The sequence below is a fragment of the Cygnus atratus genome, chromosome 5 (genome assembly GCF_013377495.2).
Source record: "Cygnus atratus isolate AKBS03 ecotype Queensland, Australia chromosome 5, CAtr_DNAZoo_HiC_assembly, whole genome shotgun sequence".
NCBI lineage: Eukaryota > Metazoa > Chordata > Aves > Anseriformes > Anatidae > Cygnus > Cygnus atratus.
The window spans coordinates 64724409-64750240 of NC_066366.1; the positions used below are offsets into that span (position 1 = coordinate 64724409).

A 25832-nucleotide genomic window follows, 5' to 3' on the forward strand; every position below is an offset into this window, starting at 1 on the left:
TTAAGTAACGCTATACATAATTCTTAAATATACATTAGATTTCTCCTTTAAATACACTTTGAAGCGTCAGGCACGATACCAGCCCCTTCCTAAAAGAGAACTATGTCTGCCTCAAAGTTCCTGAGGTGTTTCTATGCTAAAAGTACAGATTTTTTTTAAACAAGACAGCTGTAGAACCTGAAGAGTCTGGACATCTTAGTGTGACTAAGGAAACCCAAGAAAGCTCCAAGAACTACTGAATTCCTTGCTTTTATTATGAAAATGAGAATGATCACTTTGATCAAATGAAAAAAGTTTGCTCACATTGTGTACATGAAAAACTCTAGATACAAAAATCATCCCAAACACAGTTTGTGCTTCTTAAAAAAGAATGCAACATCATTTTGCACTGCATTTTAATTTTTGACCCCCCACACAGAATAGAAAATACATATCACAGCTTTCAAAGGCTGCCATATTAAGCTGAAGAGTTTGTTCTAACACTACAAACAAAGTAGTCTCAGATTTGCTCACTGGGGCATGGAAAAAGATCTCACGGTGAAAGCAGGTTATGAAGATTTGCTTGGGAAAGAGAGCAGAACAGGTCAAAGGACAGCCTTGCCCCTGAACTGGCAGCCAGCCGAGACCCGCTTGTTTCTATAGCAGCTGCTGGGGCTAACAGAAATCAGAAATGCTTTTAGAAAAAAGATCCAGATTTAGTGATTGAATCTGCGGCATTGTATTGGGCTTAGGTGGCAAGATTTTGCTAGCGGGGGGCTGCGGGAGTTGCTCCCAGTCAGGTAAAAGCCAGCCAAAGCTGAGTCCGTGAGCGCCAGCTGCACTGCTGTGACAGCGTATTTAAGAAAGGCTAAAACACACCGCACAGCAGCTGCGGGAGGAGCGAGAGAAAAACGTGTGAAACACCTCTGCAGGCCCCATGGTTACTGAGGGAGAGGGCAGGAGGTGCTCCAGGTGCCCCAGCAGTTCCCCTGCTGCAGCCTGCGGAGGATCTCACGCCAGAGCCGGTGGGTGTGCCCCAACAGAACCCGCAGCCCGTTCCTGAAGGACTGCACCCACCCCGGGGTACAGGCGCGTGCTGGAGAAGGTCTGGGTGAACTGCAGCCCCCAGGGAGGGCTCCACCCCCTGGTGAAGGACCGCACCCCATGGGAGGGACCCCCCACTTGAGCAGGGGAAGACTGCAAGGAGGAAGGAGCAGCAGCGAAGCAGCAGCAGCAGCGAAGCAGCATTATGACTGCAAGCCCTATTTGCCACCCCCCTCTGCCACTTGGTGCGGGAGGAGAAGGTAGAAGAACCTGGGAAGAAGGGGGATCAGGACAGTGTTTTTAGTTTGATTTTAGTTCTCACTGCCCTACTCTGAATTAATGAATTAATTTTCCCATGCTGAGTTTGCTTTGCCCATGGTGGTAATTGGCAAGCAAGTTCCCTGTCCTTACCTCAACCCACAGCTTCTTATTAAATCATATCTGCTCCCCCTGGCCTGCTGAGGAAGGAGAATGAAGCGCAGCTGGGTGGGCACCTAGCAGCCAGCCAAGGTCAACCCACCCCAGGAATCAGAATGAGACTCAAAAAAAATCTTCAGATAGCTCCATAAGTTAGTGCAGGGAATTAAAAAAATGCGTTTATAGTAAACTAGAATTGTACAGAGATACCATTTATCAGTTATCAGCACACAAATCTTGCTTCACACATACCCTGTGAACATCAGCTCATTTTACATGCAAAAGAAAAAAAGCAAGTATTACAACAGTTCTTTAACATCCCTAATTTAGAAAAATATATTTTACTCTTTCTTCGTTGAAACTGCACAGTGAACTTCATTCACTCTTCTGATCAAGTTGAAGGAGAATAATACTGCCCGTAATTCCACGCGTTCTGGTAATTGTACTAGAAAAAAAACGATAATGGAAGTCAGAACAGCCGTGTTCCTGGAAGGATATCTGGTTAAGCTACCTATCGTTCCTGAAAGACACATCTAAGTTCACCCCTTTGTAATTTTAATAACAGACCAGCCACTGTGGTCATACAAGTGTCACCATGCTCCGTGTCACATCCAGAACAATCGTGTCTCAATACCTTTTGTTTGAGGCTTTGCATGCATCCTGCATCTCAATCTGATGTAAAGCGTGGAACAACTCGGGGGGTTCCTCTTCAATATAAGGCCCACAAGCTCTGAACCACCTTACAAAATCTACTGGAAATCAGTTTTGTTACTGAGGCAAAACTGAAGTGTGGTTTAGATACAAGTCAACGATCAGATTTTTAACAAAGGCCAGTGCAGGAGCAGACACTGTTGCCTGTAATGTTTTTAATTGCTTAAGCAGCATGCATTTAGAAAGTCTTCAAACACGGGACAGGTCAAAGTAAACATCTTGTGCCTCAAACCCCCCTCTTTGGTAACTGCCCCACAGCTCTTCCTCATCATTTCTATTTCAACAGAAGGGAAGGAGCAGAAGATAATAACAGCATAAAGCTGTCAGTGTCTACTCTTACGGCAAACCCCACGAGCGAGGAGAGCCAAGTGTCCTGACACTAATCCCTTTAAATCAATCAGTTTGCAGCTAGCAGAAACCATCACTGAGATAGTTCCCGTGGTCTCACAGCAACCAGCTGCACCCCTATCTCAGCTGAGCTTAGGTATTTAGCGGCATAACCCCTACTGAGACATTATCGCAACTACAAGTTGGAGAAAGTAACTGAGAACACAGTAAGCTGGTAACCCAAGGTGACGTTCCTGGGCAAAAGGTTGCAGCACAGAACATGTCTATTGCCCTCTGCCAGCAATATCCCTCACCTATGCTTCCCTTCACATAAAGGGCTAGCCACCAAGCCGCTAGCGTTGCTCCACGCTAGAGAGAAATATTTTACACTTCTATAATAGAAAGAAAAGCAAGCAACTAAAATGAGCTAAGGGTTTGTTCCAACCTTTCCCTGCCAAGTGACACCTGGACACAGGTAAAGAACAGACACTGGGAAAACAACTATTTGCACATACTCAGAACACGCGTTAAAAGAAGTAACCAAAGCATACACCTACCTGATACCAGGCGTTATAGTTATACGCTGCCTGATTGACCTGCATGTCCCCATCCATCATCTGCGCCGATGCCATAGTTGGGTCGTCTGTGAGCATCTTTTTTTCATCTGGCTCTTCTGACCTGCAAAGTTATTAAACGCTTGTAAATGGTATGCTGGATTAAATTTTGAACAATGCCTGTGTAAGAAATACTATAATGGATAAGGGTAAGTACTATTTTCCAAGTTGGCATCCTGTCCAAACAGAGTAACGGAACACGATTCAGAAAAAGTTGGTAGTACGTGGTGCTCAGAACAACAGTCTGCTGCTGAAATCACACTGGTGCTCAAACTGAGACACCAACAGCACGCATCTCCTTAGAGATTTAGTTATTTTTAACGCTATTTAGTTCTTCCTGCGATACAGAATTAAAAGTTAACTTCCAATGTTTCCAAATGTAAGCCAGTAGTATAGCCCCAGCATATACTTTTAAGTGATTAAAAAAAGTTATTTTGTTCTAACAGTAGGTTTTAAGGTAATATACATTTCACAGGCTAAATAAACAAAAAACACAGCCTCTGAGATTGTTCTCTGAAATATTTCTCAAGCATTTACATGCTGTCTATCAGGCATTTCAGTGGAGTACATGTTGCCGCTACCAGTACTGCATAACCTATCGAGTTGGTGTATAACCTCAGGTGAGCAGACTTCCTACCCGTTCTCTGCTCTTCTTTTTAACGAATCCTGCTCCTTTAGAAGTGCTTGATGTTCATCATAGGCATCCAAAAGCCTGAAGAAGACAAAGGAAAAAAATAGCACTTTGCTCACCACTTCCATGGTAATGTTTTAAATATAAGCAACCATTTTAAGAAGTCTAGTTCAAAATGTAAAAACACTAAAGCATTCTAAAACAAATTCAATAGTAATCCGTATTTTTTTCAGTGATTCACGATGGGGAGAGGAAAACAAAACATAAAAAAGTAATTTGGAGGGGAGATTCCACAATGCACAGTAAAGATTTTTTTTTAAGAAGTGTTAGCTCAAAAATTCCCAAACTTTTTGCTCAACTTTTAGCATGCTTCACACAGTTCTTTATAAGCAAACTTTATAGAGAAGTTTTAGACAACTTGTTTGTGATACAGCTGCTCCCTCCAGTGATTAAATTACTTCACCTAATCAATGCTCCTATGGATGGCATCATGCTATTTAGGAAGCTGCACTTCTTTAAATACTGGAAATGAGTATTACACAAAATTAAAACAATTCTGACGTTGTACCCACTGCCTTTTCCCAAACAGTATGGAAAGAACAAAGATATCTAACACAGACCAAGAGTTACATTATTCATGTACTAAGTATAACCATATATTGCTGAGTGAAAGCGGAAGACTTACATTTCCTAATTGAAATTCAAACGAATAGCTAAACATAAAGTTCATTTGCTGTATAAAACAGTTCACAGGATATCAATTGAAAAATGCTTCTTCTATCAACATTGCTCTTAGTGAAAACAGTTTCTTGTACATATTCTGCCCTCTCATATTATTTGGGAGCTTAGAACTTCATTTTGTTTGGACTGTTTAGGACTCCAAAGTTGCATTGCCCAACTGCCACACAAGTTTGAGCGTTCAGAGTCAACATTAAGTTAAAACTATTTTTAAAAACATTCAAAGCAGAAAAACTAACTCACAGTTAAACTTTCCAAGTTAAATAGCTGAAAAATGTAAATAAAAACAAAAACTTATTTCACACTAGAGAATATTAAGATGAAAAAAGGCTATTAGCAATAGAAGTGCAAATTTCACTTAAATACCTGATCCTCCCATGTAAGTGTACAGCACTGTTAACACTTCTAAACATAGAGAAATACCAAAAAAAAATGCAGTTTTGGAAAAATCAAGCAGTGACTCACAGGGTACAGAAATATATATTACACCTGTGTCACAGAACACTTCACTTTCTCTTTGAGTGGCATCCGCCTTTAAAGTAAGAAGTTACAGGCAACAGGATTTGGCACTATAAGGCATTAGGTACTTCAGAAAAAAAGGGATAATTTTCTGAAAAGAGATTTCTACTTCAAGATAGTCAAGATAGGACTTTAGAAAAACACCTCCACCTCAGAGAGCTGATGACAAAAAAAACCACAACACTTTATGGACGCAGCTAATGCTGCCTCTTCCCTACTACTTTTACAACCACTCTTTTGGTGACCTTAATTTGGCCACTGCACAGCTTATATCTTACTTGTTTACATCAGAACCAAAGTCTTCAAGAAATTCCACTTTTCTCTGAGAAAATGTAATCCTCATTTTTATAGACAATTCACCATTAACAGCTTTATCAAAACAGCTCAAGATGTTTTCTTCGTTTTGCTTGAGATCACCGCTGTACTCCATTTCAAGTAAGTTGAGATACAGTTTTGTATTTTCCTGTGGAAAAAAAAAGTATTGGAAGCTGTAGATGTGTCATATTAGATGTTTAACACTGAATCCATGTCTACTGGATGTGTTCTGGAACATAAGCATATGCTAAAACAGTCAATATAAACATCTTGTTCTTATATTGGTCATCTCTGACCTGGTTTGCTTCACAAATAGAACAGAAGTCAGTTAACACTACAAAAACAGATGTGATGTTGAGTTAACAGATAGGGCTGGAGCGTTATACAAAAATGCTTCAAGAACACTGCCTACATGGTCAATTTTGTTTGCCTTGAGATACGAACACCGCCATAACTGTTTATGATTCTAAAGAGGAAAAATGAAGGTATGAAGCAAGCTATGCATCTGATTACAGAGACTTACAACTTGCAAATTTCCAGAGTTGAAAGCTGTAAATATGGCAACATCAGTTTAGAGGGACTGGTGTCTCCATGCAGTAATGAAACATTACATACAGTCAAAATACCTGTCATCATTGTCGCCGTATTTATAAAAGCGGTTCAGAAAGAAAAAAATACAAGTTTGCTGTATTAAAAACAAAAACAAGGAGGAAACACATACTTTGTCAATTTCTATGGCTTCTGACAGCACTTTTCTTGCCTTTGGAAGATTTTTCTGTACTTTGAAGAGGTGCCGAGCTAATTTGATGGAATAAAATGACGATTCACTAACTGACTTAGCGTTCCTAATGGCTTCTTCAAGCAGGTGTTCGGCTCCTTCCATGTTTCCATGTCTGCGTTCTAAGCTTACTCTTCGCAAGCGAACCATAGCTAGACCTAGAATACATTCTTCAAATGTTTTCAAGATTCTTCTTGCTTCATCGATGTTGCCTAAAACACCAGTGAAGATGCCTTAAAATATGACACATTCAACAGCTTCTTCAGAACAGAACCCCTCCCAGGAAAAACCTTGCTCTTACCCTGCTGTTCCTCAAAGGCAGCCCACAGCATGTGAACCATTGGTTTCTTGGGAAGATGTATTGTGCAAGCCCTGCTGTAGACATGCCTCACTCCTTCAATACTATGATTCTCCATGTATTTGGCATACTATAGTTGAAAACAGAGCAGAGATTGAATAATATTACAGCTTATATTTGTCTTTAAATACATGACAGAACGATAAAATTCTTTTGTTTAAACCCATTCAGCACCTTTATTGAACCACTAGACTAGTTTCTGTAAGGAAGGACGTAGAGAGGCAACGAAGTTGGCATATGCAGCAGTCAAATCTGGTTGCAAGCAGACCATCTCCTAATGCAACAGATATAGTTATATATGAACAACATTCAACAAGAGTACAAAAGGTTAGTCACTAGATCAATGTATGCAGTCGGTAAGAGATCAGTGGTAAACCACTTCCCTTACCTTAATCCAGAAGTCCTCATAGAGGGCACATGAAATAACACATCTTTCAAAGAGGACCACAACTCGCTCATGAGTTCCATTTTCTATCTCAAATTCTAAGTACTCTTTCCAGTTTTTCAGCTGAGCTTTCTCCAGAGGTTTTACATGAAAGTAAGGCCTCTTTATCTGCAAGAGTGACAGGTTGGCAACGTATGACTAATAAGCATACAACCAAACGGGTCAGAAAATAACCCCACGCCATTCAAATAAGCAGGACTTCGGAGTGTTACTTCATCACCTATTCAAGTCAGCCAAGTGGGATAATCCCACTTAATTGGGAAACGCTGCTGAGTTACATTACACCAATACTTTGTTTGCCTATAAAGCTTTTTGAGTGCAAGTGTTCAAAGAATTTGAAGACCAAGACAAATAATTACTCCCTTGCACACCTACCGTTACAACGTAACAATGACATTATAAACAACAATTATTGTCCACATACAAATATACAATCAACCAAAGTACTTACCACTGTACTAGTGCACATCCTACAAATTAAGTTCCAAATTTGGTTGAGAAACGTGGCAAGGAAAGACAGAGCATCGGATTGAACTTCATAGGAAGTATTTACATTAAGCTGATTACTTAATAGCTAGCAAGATTGCATTTTTTACTCCTGACAGGAGGAGTTCTGTTGGACAGAGTTCAGAAGAGCAAATTTAAACACTGCTTCGAACTCAACATAGCACAACATCCTTCCAGACATCTGCTTTTCTTCTCTTCAGTTTTAATTTTACCCCATTATTTCTCTCCTGTACATTGCTACCCCAGAGATATCCATTCAAGTCTCCGGAGAAATTTGATAATTAAGCAGAAACATTTAATCCTTCAAGACCACACAAAACTTAAAGCCCATCATCCCCTTCCCGCTCCTTACTGAGCTCTACTATGGAATCCAGCAAGGTCTTTGTCTTGATAAATTCACAGATACATTGGCACCGCCAAAATCGTAGTAAAGAAGGTCTAAGTGGCCTCCATCACTGCTACCTGACTTCAGCTGTGTATCTACCTCATCTCTGTCCATTGTAAAGACCTGTATAACTTTGTTTTCCCCTCTTTATAGATCCAGCATGTTAGTATCTATAGAGCAGATACACTTTTAGTAGAGCAGGTATAGATTCCGGCCAAGAGCAATACAGAAAAGCTATCAGAAACAGGTTATTCTACGGCACGTCTGCAGTTGTAGCATTCTTCAAATCTATAATCTGTAGCTTACTGTTTCCTGATCCTGCGAGTACAACAGCTATACTCACATAACTGCTCTACACATCAGCATATTTGAGCCTCACCTCCTCTAGGGACACGTTTGGTATCCTTTGCTTCCTTCTAGGACAGGTGTCTGGTACAAAAGTGATCCTGCAACACGCAGAACTGGTAACAACAGCACTTCGGGCTGTTGTGTAATGAGAAAGGGGAGATCGCTTGAGCCTGACTTTGTGCTAGGACTGGCTACGGTGCTATATTTTGAGTTCCTTTGGCTTATAAGGTATCTTGCCTACTCTAACAGAGCACAATAGGCAACGTAAGAACAGGTCTGAGATCGCGCAGACTATTGAAGAACCTCTGAGATCTGTCCCAACTGTTCAATACATCATACTCTTTGAAAAGATGATAAACTTAAGACAAGAACAAAATGTTATGCAATAACATGTTTGCCAAATTGAGAATTAAAAACTCAGGCTGCTTTTAAAAAGTAATTAAGCTTAATTCTACATAGAAAATATTTTGATAAATAACGATTGGCTTAATTACTTCTAACATGTTATATATGGGAGCTGCAGGTTATGATGGCTACTTCTGGAGAACAAAGCTAACTGATTTCAGACTTGAATGCAATCAAAAAATACACACGCAAACACAAACGTCATTCTCCTTTTAGGACATGCCTACCTTTTCAATTAAAGAAGGGAGGAAGGTAGCAATTCCAGTTATTTTGTAATACTCCAGATGGATACTGAGTGGCATAGCATTTCATACATGTATATTTAAAGACTACTCAGTAAAATAACATTACACCACCTTGCCTCTCTCCAAATACTGTTTGCAGGCTGTTACATCCTCAGATGACAGAGTTGACCTCACAAGCTGCTTTTTGATAAGAAGAATGGCACAGAAATAAAGCCAGACCTTTGTTCAAAGCCCCACAGTTTAAACTGTAAGGCCTACCTGTTAATCAAAATTCCTAATTCCCAGTCTTATGTTCAGAACTCACACACGCTGCCTCACATAGAAAAAAAAATGAACTTACCCCTTCCTCAAATGTCCACCTCTTACTGACTTCATGTTCATTGTGATTGAACATTTCTTGATGAATCTCAATGATTCTGTGCCTCATGTTTTCTATTTCAGTGATTAGCTAAAACACAATTGTTAAAAAAAATGTAACAGGTAGGTACCACAGCGCACTTTAAGATAACAGTAATATAGGCAAAGTAGCACGGATGCACTAAATGCTATACGAAACAGCTTGGGAAGGGAGGGGGGTGTTGCCCCGATGATACCTTGGCTCTTAGCGCAACCCAATTGAATTTGTTTTCTGTGTGAAGTTTTGGTCTCATCTTAACGATGATGAACTCCATTTCTTTGATACCTATGAAAATGCTGGAAGCATATGCTCTACAGACAAAGAGCAGTGATATGCAAAAAACTATGTGAACATATCTGCTACAAACATACTAGATTGTCTGCAAATATATACTTCTCTTAGCCACAGATTAGGGCAAGGAAACCCAATGAACTCTCTCTGCACGTGTACCTTGGCAGGGTCAGTTATATCTTCAGTACCGGAGGGCAGGTCATCTCCAGGTGACACATCCTCCCCACTGTGGCCATTCGCGGATGCTAGTTCCCTGCGCAGCTGAACAAACTGCTCAGAAGTTAGAAGTTCTCGTGGCAAATTGTTTTGTACATGGTCCTTAAACCTAAAAGAGTTAGAAACAAGTCAACACAAATTTGACGTTTTCTGTTTTAATACTCCCCATAACCAGAACAAACGATAAACCCTGCTGGGATTCTGTATTACTTTATCAATCGAGCAAAAATGAGCATGCAACTTGTGACAACGTGCACAAAACAAACCTCCCACTATTTATCCGATATTCAGAAGCTTTACATTTGAAAGAGAAATTAAAGGACAATGAAATTCAGTGGTGAAAACAGACCAGTTAGATCTGCAGAAATTACACGGAAGACTGCTGTACAATTTAACTCGAGCTACCGGATCCCTCTTAACCTCTCCGTACTACTGCAGAATTCTACTATCTGACACTTAACCAAGTATTTCTATTTGGGTTTCAACAAAATTAGCGTTTAACCACAAGTGAGCACTGCATGAGGAAGTGAGTTTAAAAATTGCTCTTTGCTTTTTCAAAGACATCCCCGCTTCTCACTGACATTTCCAATGCCTTCCTTTATTCCACAGCAGAATTTGTGATTTAATGTAAAGCCATATTCTGAAAATATGTATCAGTACTTAAAAGTTAGCCAAAGCGTATGAGTAAATAAACGAATATATAAAGCCAAGCAACTATTTTAAGCTGTTCTTAACAAATATTTTCACATTTACAGAAATAGGTCTGCGTGTGCTTGAGAAAATCACGGCATTAGCTACCCCTTTGTTTTCTCTTTACCTTTGGAAGTGATGACTGTAGAGCTGTGTTGGAATTCCAAGGATGCGATCGTATATGGATGTAACTTCCCTCAGGTTTCCCTGCTCATTTTCCCAGTTTATATACATTTCCCATAGTCTGTCAGAACGGAAATCTGTCCCAGCAGCTAAGACTGCGTGTTCATAGGCTCTGAAAAGTAATTTACAGTTGATTCTGGATGCAGTGACAGAACAAGGAAGAAGAGTTCTGACTTTTATTTATTTAGAGATTTTACTTAGAGATTCTGAGCGTCCTCATTTACTTGCAATCCCACAAATTCATTATTTAAATTCTTCAAAGTATCTTCTAGATATCTGTCACACGATCTCTAGAGATTCAGAGAGTTCAGACCTATCCTTTTTTCTCCAGTACTATTATAATGGAGCAAAAAAAGGTAACAGAAAAAAGCCAAAATACAAGACACTAAGAAAATACAGTCTTTAGCACTTAGATCCTGTAAAGAAGCTTCTAAAACTGCTTAACAGACGAAAGACACACATTGGTCATGCGACTGGCTGCCTCAGTTTAATTTCAGGTCAAACTGTAGCGCAACCTCTTACTCAGCCGGGACCATTACCAGCAGATGAGGTGAGACATTCTAGAATCACCAAGCAATGAAATTAGAAAACTTCTATGGAGAACCTGTTCCAGCACTGCATACCACCCTAGAGCTTCACACAGCATTTCTAAGGTGTAGTCTGAAGCTCACAACTTGTACCACGTTGTATTGTCTACCACGACTTAATGGAATTCAGCTCCATAAACTCTTAAAACTCCTTAAAATAACTACAGGCTGTTATCAGGTAGCCCCTTAGCGTAACTGGAGTAAGGTGTTTAAGCTACGTAACTGTACGTGCTTGTACCACTTAGGCTGCTTTCAACTTACCCTCGAATCGTATTGTTAGTTTCAGGATCATCAGGGTCCAAGGTGTCTTTTAAGAAGTTTATATAATGTATCCACAGGTCGACACTAAGAGGAATTGCCTGAAGCCCTCTGCGATAAACCTATGAAGAGAACATGAACTGTACTTCAAATACTTACTGGTGTCCTACGAGAGAGGCAACACTGTGTTATCCGGTGAACCTTAGAAATACTAAGTACTGGAATTTTGTTTAAATAATCTACCATTACCATTCGGGTGGAGGTTGGATAGAACATGGCAATGTTCTGATCTCCACGTGCAGAGTCTTGATCTTCAAAGCGCAGCGGTCCCTGCATTCTGACCAGGTTGTGTGGGCAGGCTTTGGGGTACAGACCATAGGGCACAGACCCATTAGAGCATCATTGACAGCGTCTGACCAAAAATGCAATAAGATGTAGCAATTGTGACCAGCAAACCAACTATATCGCTTTGAAAATGAGTAATAAATGTAAGTGACAGAAAAGCCCTGCCCTACTTGTTAAGCTGCAGTGTAATACAGAGGCTTGCACTGCAAAGCTTGACAAACTGTAGAGGTTTAACGCACCTGCCAACAAAGAGAAAAAACATTAGCTACAAATGCCACAGAAGTGACAAGTGCAAACAAAATCCCTACCAACCTGACCACGCATGGCAGGTACTGGCAGCCAAATGACTTGCAGCGCGTTAGTCATTATTTGGCCAACAGGACCAACGGCAATAGCTTCGTCCAGCTACCTACGTACCTCATCGGACTGTTTAATGTTGTCGTGTCGCTTTTCGAGGTCCGCATACTTCTTCCAATATCCATAGCAATATGGATAATGTGTGAAAAACTTGTCAAATGCTTTCCTGGCAGCCGGTAGGTGGTTCTGCAAGAAACACACAAAACAAGTAATAAGTTATCTCCAACATATAGCCTGAACGACAGAACAAGCATCTAGCTAGCATCTTGTCCAGGAACAACAGCTGCAGGCAGACCAGGCAGCCATACAACGCAGTACGCCATCTCATGGACAGAGCAGGAGGAGTACAAAAACAGGACAAAAATGATGAAGCTTCCTCAGTAGCCTTTTCCTAGCCACAAAGCTCACAGCTTTGAGACTTCCTTAGACAGAATCGTTTTCCTGTTACAGCCTTGCACAATTTGTTTTTCACAAATTTACGTGGGCTCAAAAAGCAACAAAATCTCTGTATTCACATATCCTGCAGCGAGAAGTCCCACAAGTCAGTCCCATGTTGTGTGAAAAGCTATTTGTTCTTTTCTGCACGTGGTTAAGAAGAATCAAATGAAAACAACAGATGGGAGGTCACACTGAGCTTATTCTAACTAAAAGCTGAGAAGGGTGATGCAAAACTCAAGTGTGATTAACATGTTTTTAGTAATAGTGAATGTACCCAAGTGCCTAGCTTTCAAAAAGCTAGCGAGAATTTTCTGTTTGCATTATAGCTGATTTACTACCAAAATCCAATTGCGAAGAGTTATCTCTAGTAAAGAACAAGTTTTAGCACGCAGGTTCACCTTCAGAATCTGGAACAAAGTTCTTGTAAGTGTAAAAAAAAAAAAACCCACATTATTAACATTTGCAAAACAATTATTGTTTTAACACTGCCTTAAGAATTGCTGCTTTTATTTTGTGATCTCTGCTGACAACGCCGATAACAGTGACTGTCTTAAAACCGTATGTACGAAAGCCTGACATACAGTTCTAGATTCCTTACTGGAATAACAGCTGTCTTAAAACAGTACGTATCAAAGCCTGATTTACTACTCTAGATTTGTTACTGGAATATCTGTTAGTTAGTTTGCTTTTGTTTGGTTATTTCTGGAAGACTAAGGAAAAAGGGGGCGCGTACTAACCTCTTGCTCTACGTACTGTAGTAGATATACCCATCCCGTGAAATCCTGGGGATTGTCCTCTACTACCTTCCAGAACTTGTCAAAATCTGGAGGGAAGCCAGCCTCAATATCAGTTGTCTGTAAGCTTTCAATATTTGGAATTTCACCCTCTTCTTGTGCGTTCTCTTCATTCAAGTCAGGGGAACTATCAGGTGATTGTTCCATCTCAGTTACACTCATAATTTCTGTACTGAAGTCCATATGCTGTTCTTCTGTTGCTGTTTCAGTGCCATTGCCTGTGCTGTCATTGCTTACAGTTGTCGTCTTCTCCTCCTCTGTACTAGCTGAGTTCTCCATGGCTGAGACTGAAGACGTCCTGTAGTACTACCCTACGGAAATAAAAACATTCAACATCCCAGCAGTGAAGATTCAAGTAGAACTTGGCTGTGAAATATCAGCCCATGCAGTCATTAATTCAGCTGCAACACTAGCAAAAAAAGGCTTTGAGAGCTGTAGCTGTTCCAACTTACAGGGAGGGGATGGGGGAAGCATTTATTCCTAACAGACATTACTTAAATCAGAAAGCTGCCCACCCTCTCTAATGGCTGCAAAGAGAGGATCAGGCAAGCTACAAATAAAGTTCTCAGGGTATTAAGATGTATCCCATTTTGTTACTTTAAAAACACTGAATTCAGATTGATCTTTCTCTTGTTCTAATACCAGGGTGTGGAAGATTCAAAAAAAAAAAAAAAAACTAAACTAAAACATTCACAAAAATAGGGATTTTACCAGAACAACCAGAGGCAAGTTTCTAGTTAAACTAGGAACATTTGCATGAATGGATTATTCCTAGATTAGACTGCAGAAGGTAACACTTGAGCACAATTTCCTGATTCTCAACCATTCAAGAGTCTCCCACGTGCTTCATGCGTTCCTGTGTTTCATCATATCTGCTTCACTACTGAGTCTCATTCACAGCTAAAACAAAAGTTTGTACCCGTCATATGTTTTAACATACACACACAAATCTTTGTGGATTTTCCAAGTAACTATCACAAGTTACCATCAAGGTATAAAAGCAAGCCAATGCAGTTTTCCTGGGCGAGCCTGTTCGTAGTTCTAAAACAGAGAAGGCTAACAAAACTGTCCTTACACATACAAGAGTTGTAAGACCTAAATTTATTCTGAGACGTGACAGATGTTCTCCACTTCTGGCTGGTTGGGGTGATGCGTTCCAGCTCAAAAAACAACTCCTCCAACTCCAGCTACGTCCAAGGATTAGGAGAAGGAAAACGGGAAGAGAAAATAAAAAAAGAAGAGGGCGAAGCAGCACGGAGGTGCGCACACACACACACACGCACGCACACTACGTTCCATGCACAACCTTCAGGTCTCTTTGGCAGTTTGCTTCCACCCGAGCGCCTTCTGGAACGGCCCGAGGGAAGGGCCGCAGCGCGGGGCTCACCCCCTAACGGCGGGTCTGCCCTCGGGAGCGGCCGGGAGGCCGGGGCACGCAGCGCAGGGGCGGCCCCGTGCGAGAAGCACCGAACTGCTGCCGTTCGCCGCGGCCAACAGCCGCGCCTGCCGGTACCCGCGGGCAGCCCCGCAGGGCCCCGCTGCCCCCCCGCGCCTCCCGCAGGCCGGGCCGGGCCCCGCACGTGGCAGCGCCCCGAAGGGGACGTCCCCACCCCCCCACCCCGCCCGGGGCCAGAGGCGGCGCCGCCGGGCAGCCCCCACAGCGCCCGCCGCCAGGCGCGGCCCCGCGCCCCGCCCCGCCCCGCCCCGCCCGCACCGCGCGGCCCTCACGGCGCTGGGCCGGGCCGGGCCAGGCCAAACCGGGCCGGGCCGCCCGCCTCGCTCGGTGTGGCCCCGGCCCAGCCCCACGGCGCAAGGCCCGCGCCGCCCATCCCATCCCCGTCCCCGTCCCCGGTCCTCGTCCCCGTGCCCCCGTCCCGCACCTGCCGCGGTGCCGCCGTGCTGCGGCCTCCTCGCGCTCCGCCGGCCACTGGAAGAGCGCGCGGCACGCGCCTGCGCGTTAGGGCCCGCGCCTGCCGCTGCGCCGGCGCCTTGGGGCCCCGCGCCTGCGCAGTGAGCCCCGCTCCCTTCGGCACCGCGCCTGCGCGCTGGGCACCGCCCCGCGCCGCCTCCCGCCCGCCCGCCCGCCAAATGGCGGCGCCCCCCTCAGGCGTTGCGGCCCTCCCCATCCTTCCTGCCCCGCGTGTGCCAGGCGCAGCGCTGAGGTCCGCCACGGGCCTTTATTGCCGCCCGCCCCGCGCTGCCCCGTGCTGAGGCAAAGCCGCCGGCCCCGCGCGGGCAGCCCGGGGCCGCTCCGCCCGTCCCCTGCCGTGGTCCGTCCCGTCCCGTCCCGCGTCCCGTCGCCTCAGGCCGCCAGCTCCAGGCACTCCTCCAGGCTCCTCCTGACGTGCGGGGGCTGCGCGGCGGCGTGCGCCAGCAGGCTGGGCCCCATGTGTGCGAACAGGGCCCTGGACAGCTTGGCCGTGGCCGTCCGAATGCTGCCCCCGGCCCCCGGCGCGGAGCCGCCGCTGGTCGCCGTGCCCAGGAGGTGCCAGAGCACGGCCAAAACCTTCTGCTCCACGGCGTGGGGCTTCCGCGGGTACAGCTCCGCGACGAGATCTGCGCGACAGGAACAGCGCGTCAGCAGCTGCTGAAAACTCTTCTAAAAACACAGTTCAGAAGCGATCCCCCTGCTCTGAGAGATGTTTAAAAGCACCGAGTGGCAAATCGGCGTCTTCTCAGAGTGACACAGGAGTGCTGCGCACAAAAACCTGTCCGTTTTCCAACAGAACGAGTGGCCCTTACTGCGCCGGCTTTCCCTACAAACACCTCTTTAGTCTTCTCTCAAATGTTTACACAACTGTTGATGATTTTAATTCTCTACTAGAAATAAACATGCTGCGCACTCGTACAGCATTTGGTATTTTATGGTTCTCCTCCATCTCAGAAATGCCCAGTAGGTGTTTGAATTTAAGGAACAAAGTAACCTTACGCTAGAAATGTATGTGTATTTGATGAAGCATTTTCTCTACTTGGACAATTACATCATGAATTCACTATTTAACTGGCACGTACTTGCCTTTGTGCTAGGATGTGTCTGGACTCTTCTGATATACGTAATACAAGCTACTCAAAAAATCCCAACAAGAGATAAACCGTTTAAAGGTTAGGTGATTAATAATTTCTGAAAGTATGCATTTAGGATCATTTCAATAATAGACCGTCCACTGTAATGTTTAGTTCAATTTTATTACTATTACACAGCAAACTACTCTCAAAGTAAGCCAACTTACAGCTTACCTCCCATGAAGACATCTCTTGTTCACTTAAAACATCAAAGGAAAGTTCAACGCTACTGCTAGTAATAATCCCCAATATTAAAATACGTATGTACGTTCTAAAAAACTTGTCTTTGAACTTCTGACACCTGCTTAGGAAGCAGACCATCACAAAGTCTGTCATCTTTGTGGTGCCTCTAGCTCAGCTTGCGCCTTGTCTCCTTTATGACTGAACACCAAGAAGTATTACCAAACCCCTGGGGCAATAAGAACAAAACCAACTATGTAAAGTAAAAAGGTACGGCAGTAAAATCGTGGAGCTGGTAGGAGACAGCCTTAGGGAACAGAAAAAAGCAGTCGTTCTTCCTGACAGGAGTACAGGGGAGTGAGTGCTGAGAGAGGGAACAGGACTTGCAGCATGTAAGCGAAGGAGGCCCTTGGCTCTACGCAGACACAAATGGTCGCTCACAGGGCAGAGGGGGACCTGTGGGGACCCAAGTCACAACACAATGCAATACAAAGCCGCTCAGCTTCCAACAGAATGAAACACCACAAAACAACCCTTTTTCTCTTTGGTTCCACGCTGTATTAAAGTTATGATAAGCTTAAGCTGTTTACACCTCTTCTGGGGGAGTATCTGAATATAATCTTTTATTTTGCCAGTAATAGCTTCAATTTGCATTAGAAGGGGGTGAAATTTGAAAACTGGTGCATTGTTAACACTCACAATCTACTGTGGCAGATATACAGCCACCACCATCCTACAATGAATTTGCATAATTAGGATGGTACACAAACAAACAAACATGCAGAGCAAAACTTCACCTTACCAGCAAGCTTTTCTGTGATGTCTTGTTTTGCTTTTCCATGCAGAAACTGGGCTTTTGTGCAGAATGGTTGGAGAAGCAAATAGTTGTCTAAATTCAAAGAACAAAACACATTATGAATTGGAAACAGAAAATTAAACACACTGGAAATTAATACAATATTGAAAAATGTAAATAAGAACCTTACTTGTGATGTATTAACTACAAAAATCAAAACAATGTATTTTAGGGGATAAAAGCCTAAAAGATTCCCTTAACAAGCCCTAACTCCTCCTAGTCTGGCAAAATGTAGCATTTTCATTTACTGAAAATACTAACATCCTGCTCCAAAGCCAAAACAGATGAAGATGGAAAATAGCTGTGGCATACACAAATCGCTAAGAGTCTAGTTCTTTGACCTGCTGAAGAGATTCAGCGGTCTGACACACTTCTGGATGATGAGACATCTGCTATGCAAATATAACAAAACCACCTATACACTTGAGACAAGTCCAGCTAGCTGCATTTCTCTGCTGAAATATGAAGATGACTTGTGTGCTTTAACATGTGTGAGAATAAAAACCAATGATGCATTACACAATGTAACGATTCAATGAAAATTATTGGAAAGAACAACTCTTTAAATTAAAAATATAATTAATGCAATTTAAACTTTTTAAAATTACGAGGGAGGAAATTACCTAAGTGTTGACATAGAGCCTGAATAACATTTGTGGCAGCTGCATAAATCCCTGGATTTTTGGAGTTTAGGTTGTTGTCTACCATTGCAGGAACTAACATGTTGATCACCGGAGATAAATTGTCTTTCAGCAATGGAATCATCTTGTACATTGTCTCCAAAGCAACCTGATTTACTTTACTGTTTGAGTCATGTAAGCGAGGCTTGAAAGCATCAAAGATCTGAAAAAGCATCCAAACAACATTCGTCTGAATTAACTAATACTCGAGGTGGATATTATGTTTCCTGCTTTTTTGTTACACTTCAATTGTCCATCTTAGCAAAAGATGGCTCTGATATGCAAATACTTGGGATTATTTTTTGAGCAAATAAACCAACACTCACTATTTTTATATTGTGTACGACTGAAGTGTATCCAATGTTATCTGTACTTCAGTCGTTTCTATACAATGTAAGAGGCATACTATCTGTAACTTTCAGTATGACCGATGTTTTGTGCAAGCATTTTTAACAAGACATAGTTTTATTTAGCAAAAAGAATGTCCAGTAGTATCTTTGAAATATGTTTAATTTTTGCCTTCTATAGCACACAGTGACAGTTATTATAATTATTATATAAACTCTATATTATAAACCCTGAGTGTTACTACAACATATGCAATAACATGCTAGTGTGGTGGGTTTTTTTCCCTTTCAGAGGCATTAGGAATAGGTATCCTTCACATAGAAGATCTAGTCTGAACCTCCTAAAATTTGTTCATACTGTGTCTATCTCCTGTTAATTCCTAGATCAAGCTCAGTTTTAAACTTCACCTCTTTTCAAAAGGAATTTGATCTTCAAGATTTCAGTAACATCCACAGTTAAAACACTACAAAGTTTCACAGCAGTATTTCATAGATTCATAGAAAACTGTATTGTTAAGAGACAATCTTGGTTTCGCTTTCATTCTGTCTATTCTCAATTTACAACTTTTGGATCTCATCGGAGTATTTTTCTCCTAAAGAACCTCTTTAAAGACAGGCTCTTTTTAAAGATACTTAGCTTAAACTGTTGTATCACAGTAAAGACCCTTCCCCAGCTTCTCCTAGATACACAAAGCAGACAGAACTTGCAACTGTCTGTGATACGGTTACAGTTTCTCAGATCTCGGGATCTTGCTCTCTTTATAACCTGTTCCAGTATTTTGATATTTTCTCCACAGAGGCATGAAAGACTGTGCACAATATTCAGAAAATACCTCCATGTGCGCTATCTCTAAGTGAACCTCTTTCACCTTCTTCTTCCTTTTACTTCCTTTACTACCTTTGTAGCTTACATATCTCCTCTTTAAGCATGCCTGACCCTTTCCTCAAGGTTTTCCTGTTCATCAGACATTCTGACTGAAAGAGGAAACCATGATTTTTAGCAGAAAACTGTGACAGAACTTTAGAAACCTTTGAAATTAAAGGTTTTTGTACAGTTACCTTCACAATGTTTGCAACAACGAAGTCTTGATTGTTCTCTGTATCTGATAACAGCTGATTAATTCCATTTATTCGATCACGGAAGTCTTTTGCATTCAATAAACCTATAATGTCTTTAACATACTCTTCACTTTCTATTGAATTACGAGGAGCTGCTTTTCTTGTAACTTCACGGGCTTCTGTAGTCTCTCTAAGGAAAAGGAACAGGTTGCTCAATGAACACAAGTTGAAAGAGGAGTCTTTAATCTCAGACATTCTCTTTCCACATAACTGCAAATATCAAAAGCAAGCAGAAAATCTTCTGATGAACAGGGTTTACTTTACACATAATTTGTTTTTTGTTGTTGTCGTTGTTTCAAAAAAACATCTGCAAGCAATTGTTGTTCCTGAAGTCTTAGTATACGTGCCACTCTAAATGCATGTAAGCGTATCACCCAGGAAATGCAGCAGCCCTGTGCTTCCTCATGTTTCTGTACAACAGCAGCAGGGTTTGACCTTCCCTTACACATCAACATGTCAAAAAAAAAAAAGTTAATATAGTTCGATTCTTCCTTCTCAAGTACTTCAAACACTGATCCCAGCCTGAGGGGCACCTAAGCAACGTGCTGTGCTGTGGTGGAAATTTAAGAACTCTTCACAGAGGATTCTGAGACAAACTTTCTGTAGCACCTGATCTTATTAGACAGTCATGAAAAGGATTATGAAATCTGTGGAATCGCTTTCCTGCCTAAGTAAGCACCCATGAAGAAAGTATCTGCAGTAGAAGGCTGAAATTCAATGGAAGTGCAATGATGAGGTTTCAGATCTAAGCAGGAACAAATTACTTAACCAGTAATTGATGCTGGAGGAACTTCATCACTGTTGGAAGTTCTTCAGAAAGACTGTAATGTGAAAGAGAAGTACGGTTGTGTGTCCCTGAATAAATTAAGCAGGAGTTCAAATGTTTCAGAAGTTAAATGATGAAGAATTTAAAGTGTTGCAGCTTGACCAAACGGACAGAAAAACTCTCCCATTCTGTTAAATGAGCTTTTCTAACTAAGGAAAGCTTGATGAATCCAATCTATGTGAATTTCAGTAGTAGCTACAAGTATTCACAAGTGTCCATCTGTATTCACAGACCAGTCCGGGTAGATTCACTACCTCATTCTTAATTCAGTAAGAGAAGTCTTTGATGGAAAAAGGAATAAGCATCCTTCTTGCATTTTCAAGTTCAAACCGATTAGCTCTGTGAGCAGGCCAGACGGCATCAATTCTTGTCCTACCAGTGTATCACAGGCCACTAAACGTACCCGAATTAAAAAGAGTCTTTGGCAGAATGCAGCAAGTAGTACATCTAAGAAAATGGACGTCTAGTTTTACATGCCAAAGCATAAATATACTGTCAAGCCTGGAACTGATTATTATCTTGAATAGTAGATGGTGTGTGAAAGAACTCTGTTTGTGACAGATACACCTTCTTAAACCTGGAGGCAGTTACAGACCCTATGAACTCTATATTCTCGAATACAGACTTTCTGGCCTGGTTTCATTTTTTCCGTTTCTTTGTTCAGTTCAATAGAAAACCTATCAGAAGACAAAACAGAAAATAAAAGATGGAGAGAGTATGCTCTAAAATCTTCATCATCCGCAGTTAGGATTTAACTAGATCCTTAGTTTCCAGGCAAGTGCACAAACAGACAATTTTTACTGCAGCTAGTACGAGGCATGTTGTTTGTATGGAGCTTGGACGGCAACATCCTGAGCTGATGGTGACAGGGATCTACCATGAATTCCAAGTGTTTTCTGTATTGTGTGCATTTTCAGAGGCAGTCAATAAACAAATTAACTTCAAAATGCACAAAGCCATTTTAATATTAGCAATTATCCTATTTAAAAGAGTTTATTGGGACATGTTATTTTTTCCATTTTCTTCAGGAATGTTTAACCCTGTTGTGAATGTTTGTATACTCCCTTCTTGTTGTGAGACTGTTCTCCTGGCGGTCAGCTACTAACAGGTTAAAACACTCAGGGAGATCATTACCTGTCAGTGACGCTGAGAGCATCTCTGGAAGTAGATGATGACCTTGAATGCCCAACAATACTAGTATGAGAACGTCTTCCTTTTGCTGAGGGCGTGTCTAATGGCATCTCCCCCAAACCCTGCACAAAGATGAAACCGTTCATTAATATGGCTGGTATATTCTGCAGCGCTGGAGACTCTTTAGAGGCAAGTCTGAGGCATGCAAAGTATAGTAGCAAAGTACAGTTGATCCAGTGTATCTGTAAGGATTAATGATTCTATGATTCTATGATTAAAGGCACGCACAGGTCAGGTAACAAGCACCACCTTGCTCCCCTGTATTCACACGGTTACTTGTCTTCCTCCGAATACATTCCTCCCATTCTCTGCAGGTTCAATGTCCATACTTAACAATCACTAGTGCAAGTTTACGTTTCTCACCTGTTGAACTAAGAGCTTTCCACATACCTTTTGACGTAGATTGCTAACAAATTCCTTAATGTAAGGCAAATCCTTGGCTGGCACATACTTTTCAAGTGTTTTATCAAAATCAGGATGATTCATCATACTGAAAAGCATCTTTCGACCATAATACCTGCAGGGCAACAGACCATGACGTATATATCTGTAAACACTGATTTGTTCTGTAAGTCTCTTGGACAATTAGACACATGCAATTTCAAAATACAGAAGCACAGGAAGATTGCTGTGTTTGTAACCAGACACCCCTTTCATCCTCCCACAAAGAAACTATGGTCAACAATCATTACTCGATCAACAACTGAGCAAATTAAAGAACGAGAACAGTCTCCTATTTCAGTGTTGAAGTATCGGCTGTCTTTAAGCCCTGCCAGTCAGACAGCGTGGATCCTAGTGCTGGAATTCCCTACACGGCCTATGTAGTGCGTGGTGCCAGAACGAGGATGTCCTTTGATCCCTTCTTCCTACTGCCAAGACGGGCAGGGCTGCAGGAGGCTTTCGGGTAATTCCCATCACATATTATCTTAACAGTCATTCTCTGCCGCTCCTGAATGGCACCCACTGAGCTATGCAGAAGTTTCAGCCACCTCAAGTGTGCTTATCTTAATTATTAACTGTACTAACCTTGTTTGCTGTGAACTATCCAGTGCAAACCTGGCTATTGCAGGGAAAATCCTATCAGTGACAACTTTGGTTCCAGCCAGCATCCACTCCGGTCCCATACGTTCTACAATATCCGACATGTGCTGGGCTGTGCATCTCCTCACCGCCGCATGCAGATGGCTAAAGAGAACACAACTGCTTAGTAAAAACTCCTCACAGTAGTTCAGTAACAGTATTTATGTGCTCTACCAAATATGGTCTACAAGTATGCTTTTTTATTCTTTAGCGTGATCTACGACTAGTGGAATACTGCAGAATACTGCAACCTTTGAATTAATAAAATGGTAATTTTCTTCTTTTAGAATTTGTTTTCTAATTTTCTTAAAAATAATTGTGAAATACTCTAGAAAGCTCACTACAAGTTCTTTCCATCAACTTTACGAAAAACAAATCCCTGTGCTCAAAAACAAACCCAATATCATTTATATCAATTTAGAATTAAATAAAGCAGTATTCTATTGACTTCAAAAAATCTTGCAGAAGTCTGTTGAATGAAGTCATTAAATAACTATGTTGATGAAAATCAGAGAAGGCCTGGAATTAATTTTCAAACCCATTCAGCAAACTAATCGTGTATATAAATTCTGCAGTACCTGCTGATCCCACATGTTTTCAGAGCATGCAATTCTGCAGATCCAGAGTTTTCCAATTTTATTTTCATGTTTGGATTTTAGGGGCAGTTTTACTGCACGATAAATGAGGCATCTGTATGGCTCATCATTCAAAAGGAAAAACAAGTTTAAAGGGGGAGCTGAGGAAAAGAATTGACTTGGTAAGCCACACTAGTGCCTCCCCAGCTTTTCAGATTAACATGAACACCCGGCCTTCTTCCTGAATGGCTGTGCTCTGTTTTAGCAGGATTTTATTTTTCTGTGGTTCCGTAGATTATCATGGCCTCATCAGACGTAAAGATATCTCTAGATTAGGTTGCACAACGTAGCTTCAATTTGCACAGAGACTAACTGGGTCTATTAAAACTGCAAAATGTGACAACTCAGAATACAGTTGAGGCTGCAAAAGCTACCCAGTTGCTTGGCAGCTACCATGCTAAGCTCTGCGCTACGCTCTGAGCTGCTACTGAGCTACCTAGTTTCAGTCTAGCTTTGGCTAGAGTTCAGCACCTGCCCTTAGGTCTGTGTGGCAGCCACAGGTCTCATGAGCCTGGGAGAAGGGAAACAGTAACAGACTACCTCCTACTGTATGTACTGGCAGGAAACAAGAACTATGAAGTTTAAAGACTTCACTGAACAAAACCATGCAAGTCCCCATTCCCCACAAATGCCTGCTGCTCATGCAAAACAGGAAATTTTGTTGTATGCATATCAGACCCTGAATTAAGCATAATTTATACATATAAGAAACACGATGTTAAAAATTCTTGTCCTGGAATCATGATCATGAGTCAAGAATCTATTCCTTGAGGTGAGTTTACAGCAGTTGTCCAGTATCTTTAGAACAGTATCTCATAAAAGCAAACAAAAATGTTTTTAATTGTTCTTGTTGGTAATGACAAAAACAACTTTGTAGGTGATGAAGACTCAGTATATAGATCTACTCAGGGTCGCAAGCATAATACTTATGATCACAGTAGGTTTTAAATGTATTTAGGAGAAAACATGTAAATTTTAAAAGGTCTTACGGATCCTAAAAAACAGGTAATGCATACCTGTTAACTTGAATACTGAAGTTGTAGTGAATACAAGAAAAGTGTGAGACAAATTTAGAACATGTATCTTTTCTGTATTTATGCAGTTGTATCAATCACAACCTGTCCATTCTGTCCTGAGGACACGTATCATTTTTCTCCCAAATTTCCACTTTGCAAGATAATTGTCATAATCATTGCTACAGCCTCCAGAGATGATAGCTCCACGTATGACACGTGGGCTTTGTTGCTAATATGGCCAGAGTTTCCTGAAGCCAGTATTAGAGAATTTGTAACTCACAGTGCTATTTAGGCCATCCACTGATGTGTCACGCATTAAAAACATACTGTACTCCATGATTCAGTCACTGTTTTCACCAAAGGCTTCTTAGCTGTGAAGAAATTAATCCCTGCTTCAAACGTTATATTCAGACTCAGAGTTCAGATCATTCTGATGCCTTATGTATCTGAAAATGTATCTGAGTACACCAAGTGGAGGGTTCAAATTGTTATAGGTCTCATAAGGATAGTCAGGGTGTTTGAATCTGCCACTGAAAATACGGAGATCAGATTTCACCAATTATGATCATGAGTATTGCTTAGCCAAGGATTTATGAAAAAGTGATGGGAGTACCTAAACAGGTAACGGCTGGACTATTTCATATGGCTTCTGAGATAAAGCAATGCACAATCACTGGCTGCTGCTCTTAAAGTCCCAGAAATGACTACATGCAGGCACGTTTCTTATATAATTTAAATCTCAAGGCCGATATTTGCCTTTCAGTTTAAAGTTCACATAATTGAAGTATGGTTTTCATTGGCTTTCAGGAGACAGAATCAATACATTCCAGAACAACCAGCTTCCCAGGAAACAAAACAGGAAACAAACCACGTTTTGAATAGCAGTTCTGAATTCAGACTCACTCTCAGGATTTCTAGCTATGCAGTAAATCTAAGGATTGATTTATAATGCAGAATCTAAAATATTTCATGGAAAGGATAGGCTACAAGAAATTCTTACCTATCTAAGTGATGACAGATACAAAAGAGATTAAATACAAGTAGGTATACAGCTAGTATACTGAAATGCCTAATGGCTTGATTAAGTATTTCTATTACAAGCAATGAGGATATAAAAAGAACAAAGCAACATACTTAACAGGTAAAGTGAAAGACAAGAATTTAACTTCTAACATAGCAGGAAGTAAGCTGGAGGTTAGAATCAAACCACGAAACCGGAAATGGAAGCTTGTCATGTTTGAAGCAGACAAGAAAATAAATGGTCACCGCCACTGCAAAGGAAATTGAGATGCAGACAAAAAGAGACTATTAACCAGCTAGGTCTAGAGAAGAACATGAAATCAGCCAAGATGGTTGCAGCTCGAGAATTTTAAGCTGTAGATCAGGTTTCTAAAGAAAAATTAGTGCTGAAGGACTGAAGAAGACAGGCATTTGATCGCAGAACAAATGGCAAATGAGAATGCTAGGTGAGCTTTATTAGAGAAAGACAAATAGCAGTTTCTTAAGAATATTATATT

At 41.5% G+C, this 25832-nt stretch overlaps 2 protein-coding genes and 1 non-coding gene across 6 annotated transcripts in view; all 3 read right to left on the reverse strand.

Moving 5' to 3' along the window:
• Positions 1–233: 233 nt before the first annotated feature.
• PRPF39 (pre-mRNA processing factor 39) lies at positions 234–15334 on the reverse strand. Of its 4 annotated transcripts, none has more exons than XM_035551448.2 (14): positions 15203–15334; positions 13266–13633; positions 12151–12276; positions 11392–11510; positions 10488–10655; positions 9614–9779; positions 9107–9214; positions 6820–6984; positions 6375–6501; positions 6017–6285; positions 5259–5443; positions 3730–3804; positions 3036–3156; positions 234–1885 (listed from the first exon to the last, which is right to left on the reverse strand). In XM_035551448.2, exons 2-14 carry the CDS (start codon positions 13599–13601, stop codon positions 1832–1834), a joined length of 2019 nt encoding a protein of 672 aa, XP_035407341.1. In that variant the 5' UTR covers positions 13602–13633; positions 15203–15334; the 3' UTR covers positions 234–1831. The 4 variants fall into 4 exon arrangements, with proteins under 4 accessions (XP_035407341.1, XP_035407342.1, XP_050566663.1 ...); XM_035551449.2 differs by lacking the exon at positions 15203–15334 and adding an exon at positions 14629–14876; XM_050710706.1 differs by lacking the exons at positions 13266–13633; positions 15203–15334 and adding exons at positions 11638–11800; positions 11904–11972 and having other exon boundaries at positions 12151–12259.
• On the reverse strand, positions 5854–5939 carry LOC118250440 (small nucleolar RNA SNORD127). Its single transcript, XR_004779451.1, has one exon. It is a non-coding gene; the product is annotated as a small nucleolar RNA SNORD127 (small nucleolar RNA).
• Positions 15335–15459: 125 nt separating the features above from the next.
• TOGARAM1 (TOG array regulator of axonemal microtubules 1) overlaps positions 15460–25832 on the reverse strand; it is a 45982-nt gene continuing 35609 nt past the window's right edge. Inside the window, exons 17-23 of the mRNA XM_050711143.1 lie at positions 22611–22769; positions 21975–22101; positions 21528–21646; positions 19508–19697; positions 18045–18264; positions 17368–17454; positions 15460–15878 (exon numbers count right to left, since the gene is read on the reverse strand). Of these exons, the coding sequence (XP_050567100.1) occupies positions 15625–15878; positions 17368–17454; positions 18045–18264; positions 19508–19697; positions 21528–21646; positions 21975–22101; positions 22611–22769 (1156 nt within the window). The 3' untranslated portion in view covers positions 15460–15624. The remainder of the gene's footprint in view (positions 15879–17367; positions 17455–18044; positions 18265–19507; positions 19698–21527; positions 21647–21974; positions 22102–22610; positions 22770–25832) is intronic.